Genomic DNA, 15,119 nt, shown 5'->3' with positions numbered 1-15,119 from the left:
CTCTTAGACAATAATCCAAAACAGACACAAACACACAACAGCTGAACTTATTCTATCATTAATGAAACACAGGTGTGTTGTAAGGCAGTCTCTCTCTGTCTTTCTTTATATGTATTGATTTATATTATTTTGTGAAGTTTGCATGACAAAAATAACCTGCTGGTGTTGAGTTAACGTGTTTGATCACCAAAAGCCACACTGCACAATGGCAATGCAACGACAGCATTGCTGCATTTCGGGCACATAGAGGTTTATTCTTGCTCATCACAACTAACATTTGACCTGTTTGGTTCAATGTCACCACGCCTTTGTTTATATGTGATTCCCTCTCTCCCTCTGAAATAGCTGCAGTAGTGTTGAATCTATTGATTGTTCAAGCACTAACCCTTCTTCTTGACGGCTCAACGGCCTCCTCCTTGTTCATTATTGCTCTTCACTCACCTGTGGACTGAAGCTGCTGTGTTAAGAATGTCACCTCTTTGCTTGCTTTGTTGCTACAGGTTGCTGGGGCTGAAGGAGCCCTCGGCCAGAAGGGAGACAAGGGCGAGCCGGCTGTCATTGAGCCTGTAAGTCATGTGATCGTATCATTTTAGGCCAAATTATAATCTACTGTGAGCCATTCTTACACTTTTATTAGAACTTGCAGTAGAGCAGTAAGTAGATTTTGATAACTAAAATCCTTTGAAACACCCAAACCTTGCAGTTTGCCTGATGTTTCACGGGACAGTGTTTGTGATGAGAAACTATATGGTTGTTTTTTAAAGGGCATGCTGATTGAAGGACCTCCTGGACCCCCAGGCCCATTTGTGAGTATACCGTTAAAAAATGAATGAGTTAGTGTTTGCTCCTGGGCCTGATTATACACCATTGCTGTCAGAATGTATTAAGATTGCATGCTAGTGGTGTGCTAACTGAGCGTTGTCTTTTTAGGGGCTTCCAGGTCCCTCAGGCCTTCAGGGACCCCCAGGTCCTTCTGGAGATTCTGGTGACAGGGTGAGTGGTCTTTAAAAAAAAATGTTCAAGCCGTAAATATAATGTGTGTTCGAAGTATCGGCTTACCTGTTCAATTCTGAAATGACACAAAAAGTCCAACCAAGGTAAAACTGGAAGATCATTCTCTTGGCTAATCCATGCAGGGACTCTTGTGTAAGTAATATATACGAGTTTACCAACTGTCTACATAACACTCTCTTATCAGCTGCATATTGTCTATTTATAAATGTCCTTCTGGTGCTGCTCAAGTTAATACATTCTATCTATTGAGATCGTGCTAGCAACTTTACATGTTTTAGCATTTAACCCTACAGACAATCATCTATTTCCTTGAATTTTTTCATCACTTTAAAAACGTCACCTGTAAGACATTCTCATCAAATATCAATCTGATAAACAAAAGATAAGTATTCCAGTGCTGTTGGTGCTATATTTACATAAAGAACAATACAGCTATTGATTCCAAATGGCCTCACAAGACATGTTTTTTGATTGTCGGATGGCAGAAAAGAATATTGCTCAACAGTTTGACTATATCCATACCTTATTAAAACAGAATTGATTTAATTCATTTGGCATTCCCAAGCTCCCTTACATCCTTTGTTTCACAATATTTCCTGCTCATACTAAAACTTAATATGGGCACAAATTATTCCCCAGAAAGAGAGTCCTAAAATATGTGGGTGAGTTTTAACCCCTTACAAAGCAGTGACGTTGGCCTCTTGAGGATTAGAAGATGAGTAAAGATACTGACTGGTTTTCCTTTAGTAAAGAGGTATCCATATCTAACGCTTTGCTCTTTACACTCTCTGTTCCACCAACATGCAGCACACACACACACACACACACACACACACACACACACACACACACACACACACACACACACACACACACACACACACACACACACACACACACACACACACACACAAGTATGCGCACCAGAGTTAGTGGAAGAGGATGTTGTTCTTGGACTGTGGACAGTAGCGTGGTTTACAGATACACAGGCCCAGTCTGTGTGTGATGGAGGAGGAGGAGCAAATGTTAATCAGATTTACAAACAGCACACCTCCAGCCTTTACAGCTTCATCTGTGTGTCTCCTCATGTTTGTGTTTCCATTCATATTACTTCCACAACAGTGAATGAAAAGCACGATTTCAGAGTAAATGAAAAACGACATAGGATAAGGGACATTTTTCAAAGAGTAACACAGCATTTCTAAGCATTAGTTTGTGTATAGTTTCATTTTGACTACTCTTTTTTGTTGAACTGTCTTACAGAAATCAAGAGTGTTGTTTAATAATCAACATTAATAGCATTATAAACATTACATGCATACAAGTATCTGTGTATCTTTCAAATGACTGACAATCAAGAAGAGGAAACCCAAATCCCAATCGTCATATTGTCCTTTTTCTGTTTTGTTTTATTCTTGTACAAATCTTACTGTTAATCTAAAGACTGTTGCATAAACTGGCTGTGTCTCCTCTGTATTATAGGGTCCTACTGGTCGTGCTGGTCTGCCTGGTGCTGATGGCGTGCCAGGGCCCCCTGGTACCATGCTGATGCTGCCAGTAAGTGTTCAGAATATTGCTTTGAATTCTTTTTATAAACAGTATGAGCACCATTTTGATGTCTGTGTGTGTTCAACAGTTCCGTTTTGGTGGGGATGGTGAGAAGGGTCCAGTTGTGTCAGCCCAAGAAGCCCAAGCCCAGGCCATCCTTTCCCAGGCCAGAGTAAGTAGAAAAGGACATTTGAAAAGTCACTGGGAGGCCAAAAGGCTGTGGACAAACCCCCACCCTCACCCACTCCTTACACACAGCTGTAGGGGGAAAGGATGAAGGAGACAGTATTTTGGTGGGGAGGGGAGGGGAAAAACTGCATTTTGTTGGCCTTGCAAGGCTAAAAGGAGACATGCCAAGCAGACTGAAGAGCAACAACATAAAAAGGCCACTTTGAACAGATGGACAGGAGAGCCTGTTAAAAATACTTTAGGGTCCCTCAATCTGCGGGTGGGCTAAACCAACAGGTGTAGAAAATATCTTTGTGTATATTTCGGAGAGGAGGTGGGCGGTCAAGAGAAAGGGAGAAAATCTGGTCTTGATATTAAGGAGAACTGTTGGATTAATGTGAAATTTCCCACATTAATTACACAGTCGAACACCACAGTAAACAAAAGACTCATTGTGGAAATAAATCTCTGACTTTGCTTTACCATAAATCAACACCATTAGGAAGCATTTAAAGAATGATCCCGGATAAAAACAATATGGATATAGACCAAAAGGGTAACCTAAATAAAATGTAGAGAAATGAAGAAATGATTGTTGTTCATGTTCTACACTGAATATTTTTGTAGGCAGTATGTGAGCAAAATAAGCAAGATATGCAAAATAAGATAAATATTTTTGTTAGAAAGTAAAGGTTTTGCTTGAGTTGGGATTTGTCCAATCAGAATATGTAATTGCTAATATGAAATACGATGGGCCATTTGCCTATCATGACAGAAAAAAACCCTCGCCACAGTAAAAAGGAAGTAAGCACAGCATCAATTAGCCACGTAACATCGACAAGCAACACGAGTTCATCGTAATCAGTGATATCGTTTCAAGAGTAACATGGTATTGTGTATAACATTGAAGCCATACATAAAAAAAACCAAAAACAACACAATTAAAATGTGAAAAATATACAAACTTGTGAACAAATAATATGTAATCAATATGGAATGTTTACTTTCCTTCTAAAAATGGATACACACTTCATTATTTGGAAAAGATTTGGTGGAAATTTGACATTGTTCTTGCATCTGACCTACAGCTGGCCATGAGGGGACCCTCAGGGCCGATGGGTTTGACAGGAAGATCAGGACCAGTGGTAAGTCTGCTCGTTGTATTTGTTTTTTGGACATTTTGTTCTCCACCAGTTGTTTATTACTTATGACTTTATTATCGTTTTATCAAACACAAACCAATATTTCTGAATGTATTATTATCAAAGCGCTGTCGACAGTTTTGCATTGTCAAAGAATGATCATCCTAGTATTTTCAGGACAAAGCATTGAAGTGTCCGGAAACCAGTTGATAAATGTTGTTGCATTAATGGTTGGTGGCTCGGTGGCCACGCTGCCTGAACGCCGGTGCAAGCAGCTGCCAAGAAAATTGCTCCTCCTTTCTCCTGGGCTTGTTGATACAAGATCCACTATTTATCTGCAAGAAAAGTCCCATGCAAAAGACACAAGAATTACCCTCTGTTTAATCTGCTCTTCTCAGACTTCAGAATAATGATCTGAAATCATAGGGCAACAAATAGATTCAAATCAAAGTGGACGAGATAAGGAATATGTGGCTGCTGTGGCTGTAGCTTTTTTTGATTGATTGCATGTTTAAAACCTACATTTTCAGACAGTCAACCTATGTATGATTCTAAAATGTCTGTCTGTAATTGTCAAACCACCAGCTTTGAAGTCATACTTGTCTGCAGAAAGACTATATTTTATGCCCCCAATTCCTTCCCAGAACTTACATTTAGCACTGCATTATAGACCTAAGTACAATACATGCTAAAAGAAACAGTTTTGTTGATGTGCCTGCATGTCTTTTAACTTTCAACACTGCAAATCATCCATTATTATAGAACACTTGTCATAGAAAGTCTCAGAAGAGTGGTATCATTTATAAGTCTTTAAAGTATCCATTTGTCTTTGACTGTCATTATCTTTTCCCAGATACTTCATGCATCTGTAGTAACAGGAATGTGTGGATTCATTTTTCCTCAGAAGAACACACAAAAAGAATGCATACACTGAGCTAAACATTGCCATCTGCTGTTTACTTTGCGCCATTCTTTATTTATCTTCCCTGCAGCAAACTGCAAATTCACAATTTAATGAAAAAGTATTTATGTTTGGTTTGTGTTTTCTCTGTTAAGGGTCTTCATGGTTCTACTGGACTTAAAGGTGAAAGTGGAGACCATGGTCCTCAGGTGTGTATGACGAGATCACGCAAACATTATATTATTATATCCCTCACTGGTGATTGAAGGCGTACTTCCCAGGTTATTAGTCCTCTGTCACTAAGTGGTCATCATATGTCTGTACAGGGCCCCCGTGGCATCCAGGGGTCTGCAGGACAACCTGGCAAAGCTGGCAAGAGGGTGAGTGTACTCGCTGACCTGGTCAACTCTCACTGTTCTGTGTGTGTGCGCTCACATGTCTCTGTGTGTGTTGTGTGGTTGTTTGTACTTGTGGTCTCTGCTCAAACGCTGAGAAGCTTATTTCCACTCCAACAAATAATTGCTTGATATGTGCTTAAAGGCCGGCACTGCCTGCAATCCTCGGATCAATGGCCAGGCAGCAAATCGGCCTGAAAATGCCAAATTGGGAAAACTGGTTTTGGCAATAGGACGAAGATAGTGTCTCAGTGCAACCCCTCTGCATGGCCACACTTCTGAACAAATTGATTATTAATAAACATTAGGAAACACAATTAAAAAGACATGACAATTTCATAACCATCAAATAATTCATGTCATTCACTAAGCTGCTGATGTGAGTGTTAATATGTAACCTGTTCATCTACTGCTGTTATTGGGCACGTTTTTCTTATGGTGCATTTCTGTCCTTGATAGGAATCTAGTAAAGAATAATATGGGAATAAGTTGGTAGTTTCAGAGGATTGTATAAACATGACTGCAACAGTAATACAATATAAAGATATGTTTCTTTTTTTCTTCCTTACTGTTCTTTCCAGCAGTTATCCATTCAGTACTTCATCAGTAATGAATACTGGCAGCATGCTTTAGATTACCGTTCTTCCTTAGTAACACCTATTGACTGATTAATGATTTGTATATCGAGTTTAATACTTCGTTAAACACCATTATGTGTCACTCAGCATTATTTCTCTCTATTACCTGCACTTTTAGTGCCAACATTGTCTAATGCTATACACTGATTGAAGAAATATCAAGCAGATTTAATTGTTCCTATTTCTGGCAAGGCCTGCACAACCCAACTAACCATCAGGAAAGGGCTGAACAGATTACACAACAGTAACACCATACAACCACTTCTTATTATCTTACACTTCTTTCCCTTCAACTCACTACAAATGTGAGTCTTTATCTAGATGTGTAATTTTCCTGCTAATGTTTCCAGGGTCGTTCCGGAGCTGACGGAGCCCGTGGAATGCCTGGAGAGTCGGGATCCAAGGTAACCCATGTCATGACACATGTCACTAATGTGTATTACTTTCACACAGCCCTGCTACATGCATACTGCAGTGCATGATGCCTTTGATGTGTGAGGATGCTGTGCGGTGTGGTCACATCCTCTGCTGTATTCCCTTACAGGGGGACAGAGGCTTTGATGGACTGCCCGGACTGCCTGGTGAAAAGGGACACAGGGTAAGTAAAGTATGGTAGTTGTGACCAGTTTCAGAATTTCAAAAACACCTATTGAGACCTTTACTGTTGCTGATTCCATTGAGGTTGAAGACCTGTGAAATATGTCCACTGAACGTAATAATACACCAGAGTAGTTTTTGGGGAATCCTCATGAACAACAGAGTAGTGTTTGCCTGAAAAAGGACTCCTGTAGATCTGTTCAGGCTTATGAAAGCTTATGAGCAAAAAAATGTTTCTTCATTTGATAAGACGCAAAATTGGCCTTAAAATGAAATCCTTTAGTGATTGGGGATTTGTATTCTTAGATTATTATGATTTACCGGAGGGTTGGGTAGCTTTGAGAGGGCAAGCATTTTAGATGTAATGAAATATATTTGGCGGCAGTCAGTGAGTGTTGAGTGGGTCGAGTACATGTCAGTGTGATGAGTGAATACTGCCATGACATGGGGCTTATTATTGAATGAGAAGTTGTTATTTGTTTCGTTCCTCTAATATGCCTACACTATTTAATTTCACATGGAAGAATGTGATGGCAGTGTTGTATTAAAGGCAGGTAGCCATATTTTCTGTGTTCCAGTTTGTAAAATAAGCTGTAGTTCATAAAGTTGGATGGTGGGATGACAGAAAGGTTTTTAAGTAACCAATTATCGCATGAGTACAACGGTACGATTAAGTATTAAGTATATTGCATGAGATACAGCATAATTATTATTGAGTTTAAAAATAAAAACAATATATATAAAGCAGAATATGTAAAGATATATGTAAGAAATGGAAAGAAAAAAAGCCCAGAGTTGATTTATTCCAAGGTTAGGTCAGTTCATAAATCTCTCTCTTTCTCATCTCTGTTATCTTTCTCTCTATCACAGGGGGAGCTAGGACCAATGGGACCTACAGGATCCCCTGGAGAGGATGGACAGAGAGTAAGTACTTATAGAATTATAAGCAAAAGGACTTCAACTGAGGTGAACCCCTACATTCAGCTCCTTTAGCTGTGGTCCGCCAGCTCAGGCCTTAGGCAGCCGCAGCTGGGCGGGACTATTAACTTGGAAGGAGGAGGGTTTGTGTTTAACCTTTCCTCCCTATGAAACTAACTACCCCACAATAACCTCCACCTCCACCCCCAGGCAGTTCAATAATATTGGTTAGGTTGAGAATAAGCCTTTCTTAATACAGGCTTTTGAGGGCTTACTATTAAATACGGTGATAGATATTGACTGTCCAGATTTTATTTGTTTAAATGAAACAATGAGACTGTGATAAAGACCAATTCAATACATCTAATCTGACCTTTTTCTTCCCGTAGGGCGAGGATGGAGAGATTGGGCCCCGAGGATTAGCTGGCGAGAGTGTAAGGCTGCTGGTGGTTTTGTTTTATCAGGCTATCCAAAACATGTGATTATAACATGTTGTAACAAAATCCTCTTCAATCCTACATCACAGTGATCAAAAGTATCCACCAGAGGAACACAATTGCCCTAATAAAAGTCATTGCTTCTAATTTTTCATAGGGTCCTAGAGGTTTGCTGGGACCTCGTGGTTCTCCCGGACCCCCTGGATCTCCTGTACGTACCATAACCTTTAACATACCTATCTCTGGTATAATTTTATAAATGAATACAATATATATATATATATATAAGATATACATGAGTTGCTTCTCCCCCTGTCCTTCGCAGGGTGTTGCTGGAGTTGACGGGCCTCCAGGTCCAAAAGGAAATATGGTATAAACACAACACACTCTAACTAAACTGATAAATAAGTTCCTTTATAAGCTCATCAGGCAGAGTTTCAGGTGGGTGTCTGACTGTTTTTGCACTGTCTTGGTTAGGCTAGGTGTTAAAATCCGTTTAGTATTCACAGCTGGAGACCTTGGAGAAGTAAAGTAGTGTAACAAGTTTAACTGGCATGGTTTGAAACGTGCAACAGCTAAAAAATAAGCAAGCCCTTGAAAACATTGAACAAAGTGATCACATCAGGACACAATGGTGGGTCATCTTGGAGTAGATGAAGCAGTGAGGGAAGTAAACACACAGGTCGATCTTCAAACAGCTAACTGAAAGTTGTATGGTATCCATCGGATCGCTCACAATGACATTGATGTGTGTCATTCAGGTGGCAGTTTTTGGAAAACCAGATAAGTCTGGGCCAACAGTTTGGCTTGATATCTTGCATTTTTTTTCAGGGACCACAAGGAGAGCCAGGCCCACCCGGGCAGCAGGGAATCCCTGGGACACAGGTGAACAAATCCATCATACACTCATGACACCTAAGACAAAGGAATATGTACAACGTGCACTGCCTATAAATGCATCTCCTCATACAGGGAAGTGGCCACAGATGCATTTTGTTTTGCGCCTCATGAGCGTGTTGATCTTACACCCCACACACAGAGAAAATAAGATTTGTACGAACAAATCTTGCACGAACACATATACGCACCCCCGCAAATATTATTCAGGGGTTTACCTTGGGAAAGGGGAATGTTTCGGGGTTGATCCAGTTGAAAGCATCTTATTCATGTTGGTGGAATTCCTGCAAAGCTGCCACACCTGTTGGGGCAAGCTCAGTGCCTCAAATTACCCCTGCGACAAACACACACACACACGCATGCACACACACACACACACACACACACACACACACACACACACACACACACACACACACACACACACACACACACACACACACACACACACACACATATACACACATCAGGTAGCAACCTAGGAACACTTGCACAAATACTGAAGTGTATGCAGTAGTACCACAAGCATGCTAGATGCTAATGTGCCCCCCGTATTACACACACACACACACACACACACACACACACATACACACACACACACATACACACACACACACACACACACACACACACACACACACACACACACACACACACACACAAAGGTACAAAGCTAACAAACCTTCACTAGCTCAACTATTTATAGCTCCAACAAACTCCTCTGTTTATCCAGCTTGTATGTGTGTTTGAGAATACTTGTTGTAGCTATAGCAACAGACTCATTCCCTTTTGTCTCTTTCTTATAGGGTCTTCCTGGTCCCCAAGGCCCTATCGGACCACCTGGGGAAAAAGTATGTAACCTCTATTGCTTGTTATAGTATGTGAAAAAGTACCAATAAAATCAGAGCACAATATGTGCCACAATGAGTTACAGCATATTATCATACTGTACGCAGATAATTAGCATCATTTCAAAGTATCACAGCATTGTGTCACACCTGCTTTTTGCATTACGTTCCCTGCATTATTTTAAGCAAACATATGTAGTTAAACACGTTTCATTCGCCACGCTTCCTCAGTGACAGTCTGCTCTCTTAAAGCCGACTCCAGCTAACAAAGGACATGTCTAAAATGTTTAATGTTTGGCTAATACTATGAATGCAATAGACCTTGTTGATATAGTTCTTGAAAGTAGATTGTAACCTCTGACCTTTGACTTTATATGTCTTTTTCTTTTCCCCATACAGGGACCTCACGGCAGGTCGGGGTTGGCTGGATTACCTGGAGCTGATGGGCCTCCCGTACGTGCTCTTATTATCTGTATACGTACACGTGGTATATCAGTACACACACACAAATAGAAATATGTCACGGTTAACCCCCATATAATCAACCCAAACCTCAGACCCTATTCTTTCTTAAACTCTCTCGACATACAATGGATACAATAATCCCTTTTAAGTCAGTAAGCAAAGTGGTGGATGTAGAGGTTCATCCTACCACACAGCGCTGACCTTTCTATGACCTTTCAAAGCACATTTGATAACCTATAATATCCTAACCAAACGATTGCACAATATATAAGCATGGAGTGCAGGCCAGGTAGTTTGTGACATTCCTGCCTTTCTGAACCATTGTCATTTACAATTTGCTGGTTAACCTATAAAACCATTTTAATTTGTCTAGCTCAAGTATATTTTGTAAAATGTTGTGGCCAACCTTAAGATAAGAAAAGTGACATTAATCATCTTCATTTAAAGTATTTATTTATTTTAGAGATCTTGACATTACAACAAATCCCAATCTAGAAATAGATACAGATATATAACACATATATAACGTGTTATATAATGCATTTTAGAGAGTGTGTCTTCTTAAGAAGGTTTGTAAACTGTGTTCTGTAATAATATAAATAATGTATGATATATAGACACTCTGTTTTGATGGGTTTACCCTTTTGGTGTGTAACACACACACACACACACACACACACACACACACACACACACACACACACACACACACACACACACACACACACACACACACACACACACACACACACACACACACACACACACACACACACACACACACACACACACAGAGCCTTCTTGTGAAATACTTCTATGGCCCTAGAAATCACTCAAGGCAGATATATAAGAAATGTGCCTTTGAGTTTAGTTATTCTCGACCTGTTGCAGCTCATGTCATTCCTCCCTCTCTGCCCTCGCTAGGAGAGGTGTCTAAGTTCAAGATGCAGGCAGCCCTTAGTTTCCCTCAGGCCCCAAAAGCCTCGTGATTAACAGCCTTCTGCTTCAACCTCGCACCTCAAATTGAAGGTGCCAGGTGTTCACAGCTGAAGGAGGATGTGTGTGTGTGTGTGTGTGTGTAATTGTGTGTGTGTGTGTGGGTGTGTGTGCAAAGATGCATATGCTGAAGTGTGTATGGGCATGCCTACCTGTCCTATTACCTTGACACCACCAGTGGCCACCACACTTAACACTAACAACTGAGTGTGTGCAGCAGAAAAGAAAAACAAACTGTGTCGGTGTGAATTATACAAAGTCCTTTTTAAAAAAGGTTTTCATCCATGTTTGGATCGGCTTTGATTTGAGAAGGTATATTTACAGATCACTCTGTGTGATTTTGTATCAATACAGTTCATGAGTTAGTGAGCTCCTTGTCTGGTGTTTGCTGTCCTTTCTTAGATTTGCCATGCAATCTGCAGCTTTCACGACCAACACAAAGGCATTTTCCCCCTGTAGATTATGATATTAACACCAATTCACATATACTGATACGCCAAAACATACTTTAACATTGCTGAGTGTTCAACACATCATAGTAACAAGCACTTTTATCAAATTTGTGACTGCCTGTTTTACAGGGTCATCCTGGTAAAGAGGGACCACCTGGAGAGAAAGGAGCCCTGGTAGGTATTTCATATTTTAGAAAGAATATGGTAAGATATGTATATGCTTGTGTGTGCTGCATTGGGGAGATTACCAATATGTCTTAGTACAGTTGAAGTACTGATAATAGTGTTTACAGGATAACATGTGGGTCACATATTTTGCATTAGGACGAATAATCATGCATGCTCGAAAAACAACACGATCGAGATTAGGTTTCAAGAAATTAATCACAAGTGTTTTGTCAATCCAAATTGTATTGTTTCCTATGATTGAATGGAGTTAAATTCTAAAGAGTCAGGGTTAGATGGCAATATTTTAATTTTAATTTATTTTATTTTTTTACTTTTAGATCAGGTAATACGTCTTCAGGGGTTTGTCATGGATGGACATTCATATTTGATAGTACAGTTAGTATAGTTAGCATTTTCATAACAATTGTGGACATAGTGTTAACCTGGCCATGAGGTATAAGGAAACATAATATAAACTGACATCCTAAAGTTTCATACCAAGTCCTCAAAGTTGCGTCTTATATGCTCATGAAGGCATGCAGTGGTGCATCCCTACATCTCTGAACACCTTTCATAGTACCTCAGTAAAGCATTGACTATCATGATGTTTTCTACTCTGCAGGGTCCGTCCGGTCCACAGGGTCCTATTGGTTATCCTGGCCCTCGTGGTGTCAAGGTAAGGATTCAGTTTCTTTATGTGGGCATTGGATTGTATTATTTGTAATTACGTGTGCTGAATTCTGTTGTGTTTTTAATGCTCCTTAATCCATCTTTTCTGTCAAATAGGGTGCTGATGGTGTCCGTGGTCTAAAGGGGGGAAAGGGAGAGAAGGTATAAACCTTTTTTTCCACATCTTTCCTAAATTGGTTATAGCCACTGAGCAGCATCAAAGGTCTTAATTGATATAGTTTATTTTAATCCAATTACTAAATTAATTTCCAGAAAGATTTACCGCGGTTTTGTAAAGAAAGATTTTGTTCATATTTGGACCACTGATGACAGCTGAGTTGATCCAGCTTGGACAAGTTGAGACTTTAAAGTTCAATACATGTCCAAATCCACATGCTCTTGTCAGGGTGTTTGTCTAAACCTTCCTCACTCTGTGATAAAGGCGGAGACAGCAGCCTGTCAATATATTCATCTCACAAATATTCTGCCTGTAGCTGTGGCTGTCCACCTTCCCTCCCAACTTTGTTTTGGCTCTTTTGAGCTGGAGTGGATGGCCGGATATCTCCAGAGCAGACAGAGACTTTCTAGTAGTTGTTGAACGTAAAGCTGTCCTGCTTGAGGCTTTGGGTTTTAATATTCATGACATTTATTTGAGATCAATAAAACTATGCTGCTGTATAAAATCCATTTACTGGGGGGTGTTGTTCTAGTTTTATTCATTGATAAATTATTTACACAATGGAAAAAGATTCAAAAGCCAACCTTGAGGAGAAAGGTTTTATGAATCAAGCATGTGCTTTACCTCAGGTGTGTGTGTGTGTGTGTGTGTGTGTGTGTGTGTGTGTGTGTGTGTGTGTGTGTGTGTGTGTGTGTGTGTGTGTGTGTGTGTGTGTGTGTGTGTGTGTGTGTGTGGTCTTTGTGATGGGAGTTGATGGCAACAAACATGCTCAGTGGGGCATTATGCATCAGATTAGGAAGAGGACATGGACAGGTGACAGAATAAAAAAGAAAGGGCTCCGGCTAAAGTAAACATGTACTTCAGTCTCTGTTTGATTTGATTTAAGGTTTTATTGCATAAAATCTCTTTTCAATGTACTGCCAAAATGCTTTAAAATAGTCGTATCTGAGCATGAGATATTAGTATAACATCGAAACATTCCACATGCATGAACACAATTCCCTGCACATGCTGTTCCACTCTCTGGCCAGCAGAGGGCAGCACCAACCCTGTGATCCACAGAGTGAACATGAGCAGGCAGAAATCTTAACAGATGCCATTAAATACAAAATGTCAGAACACTTCATTAGTTCCTGCCGTTAATAAAGATTATAAAACGTCTCTTGGTGGGAAATAAGCAAACATATAATGAAATAACCAAACAATTTCTGGCAGTAATAATGTTTGTCTTATTTTAGGGCGAGGATGGTTTCCCAGGGTTCAAGGGAGATATGGGAATCAAAGGAGACCGGGTAAGGAAGATCATCTGTCATACAAATATCTTTCCAAGTGTCCAGTCAGATATTCTGACACGTCATCCTGATACTCTCTGTGTTTGTGTCATAGGGTGAGCTTGGCATGCTTGGGTCCCGTGGAGAGGATGGTCCTGAGGGTCCCAAAGGCCGATCTGGCCCCAACGGAGAGTCAGGTCCCCTTGGTCCAGCTGGAGAAAAGGTAATAGGGCTCAATGACCAGGGATGATAGAAAGCCGTTACAAGAATCATGTGTCTGAGTGGTTGTTGCTCTCTTTGTGATTAAGTTGTGTTGCTGGACTGACGACTTGTGTTGTTAATGTCTCTCAGGGTAAACTGGGCGTTCCAGGATTGCCAGGTTATCCCGGAAGACAAGGACCTAAGGTAACTTACTACACTCTCACGCAATAAGGGATGTTATTTTTCGTTTATTAAATGCGCACCTACTCTTTCTTCAGAACTGTAGAGGCATGACAGTTATCAGAGTACACTGGCATAACACAACAGACCAAAACTGTACCACTGGAGAAATGTTCCATGAAAACATTTGTTGGAAAGTGTTCATAGTGAGGCACTTATCTTTTCAAAATAACCAATTGAGTACAGAGCGACGGTCAAAGCAGATAAACATTACGTGCATTCATGGGGAGAAGGACGGCTTTGGTGCTGATCTTTTGTGAAACACTTGTTTTACATCATGCTTTGATATGGCAACACTTAAACATGGCTGTTTTTAAAAATGAAGCATACCTAATATTATTTTAGGTGCCTTTGGTAAATATTGGTACAACCTTTTAATGAGGCATCTCACATATTAAACCATTATCAAATCAAGGTTTGACAGAGCAATATTTATTGTTTTCAACATTATTTGGCAGTAGGGATTTGTAGAATTATTCCATTTGGAGGAAGTCATGGTTTGTCATTGATTGACTTTTTTATTGAATGTCCCAAATGCAACCTGTAGTGAGGTGCTGCACAGTGGGTATGCTGCTTTTTAATCCCCTGCTCACAGAGTTTGACTAAAGGCAAAAACATGTCACCTTGGCTTGTGTTTACGATGGTCTTAGGCTAAGCCTTGTATTTTGAAGTTCTCCTCTCTTTGTGTATGTGTTTGTGTGCTCATGTTCATTTAAAGAACTTGCATGACAAACTTCCTCTATTATGTCAACTTGATGAACATTTTAGAAAAAGTAGAGTGGGGAAAGATTGTTACTTTGATATATTCTCTTTGGATACTAGGTAAAGGTTTTTCAATGTGATTTTGGTGCAAAACTTTCACTTAACAGGAATATTTAGGATAATATTAACAATTTAAAAACGTACCTGAGGATATTTCTAAGAACAATTAAAATCCTAAAAATTAAATCATGGAATTTATATAAGGTCATAC

At 40.0% G+C, this 15,119-nt stretch overlaps 1 protein-coding gene across 4 annotated transcripts in view; it reads left to right on the top strand.

Moving 5' to 3' along the window:
• The window catches only part of col11a1a (collagen, type XI, alpha 1a), a 66,689-nt gene that overhangs the window by 20,418 nt on the left and 31,152 nt on the right, over window positions 1-15,119 (top strand). For all 4 annotated transcript variants that reach the window (XM_063873975.1, XM_063873973.1, XM_063873974.1 and 1 more), the window contains 23 exons: window positions 501-566; window positions 765-806; window positions 931-993; window positions 2,497-2,571; window positions 2,651-2,734; window positions 3,819-3,875; window positions 4,929-4,982; window positions 5,100-5,153; window positions 6,157-6,210; window positions 6,351-6,404; window positions 7,274-7,327; window positions 7,711-7,755; window positions 7,916-7,969; window positions 8,084-8,128; window positions 8,590-8,643; window positions 9,465-9,509; window positions 9,906-9,959; window positions 11,549-11,593; window positions 12,210-12,263; window positions 12,374-12,418; window positions 13,673-13,726; window positions 13,821-13,928; window positions 14,057-14,110. In XM_063873975.1, the coding sequence (XP_063730045.1) occupies window positions 501-566; window positions 765-806; window positions 931-993; window positions 2,497-2,571; window positions 2,651-2,734; window positions 3,819-3,875; window positions 4,929-4,982; window positions 5,100-5,153; window positions 6,157-6,210; window positions 6,351-6,404; window positions 7,274-7,327; window positions 7,711-7,755; window positions 7,916-7,969; window positions 8,084-8,128; window positions 8,590-8,643; window positions 9,465-9,509; window positions 9,906-9,959; window positions 11,549-11,593; window positions 12,210-12,263; window positions 12,374-12,418; window positions 13,673-13,726; window positions 13,821-13,928; window positions 14,057-14,110 (1,314 nt within the window). The remainder of the gene's footprint in view (window positions 1-500; window positions 567-764; window positions 807-930; window positions 994-2,496; window positions 2,572-2,650; window positions 2,735-3,818; window positions 3,876-4,928; window positions 4,983-5,099; window positions 5,154-6,156; window positions 6,211-6,350; window positions 6,405-7,273; window positions 7,328-7,710; window positions 7,756-7,915; window positions 7,970-8,083; window positions 8,129-8,589; window positions 8,644-9,464; window positions 9,510-9,905; window positions 9,960-11,548; window positions 11,594-12,209; window positions 12,264-12,373; window positions 12,419-13,672; window positions 13,727-13,820; window positions 13,929-14,056; window positions 14,111-15,119) is intronic.

The sequence above is a fragment of the Eleginops maclovinus genome, chromosome 21 (assembly GCF_036324505.1).
Source record: "Eleginops maclovinus isolate JMC-PN-2008 ecotype Puerto Natales chromosome 21, JC_Emac_rtc_rv5, whole genome shotgun sequence".
NCBI classification, from domain to species: Eukaryota; Metazoa; Chordata; class Actinopteri; order Perciformes; family Eleginopidae; genus Eleginops; species Eleginops maclovinus.
This window is presented reverse-complemented; position numbering and strand designations above follow the sequence as displayed.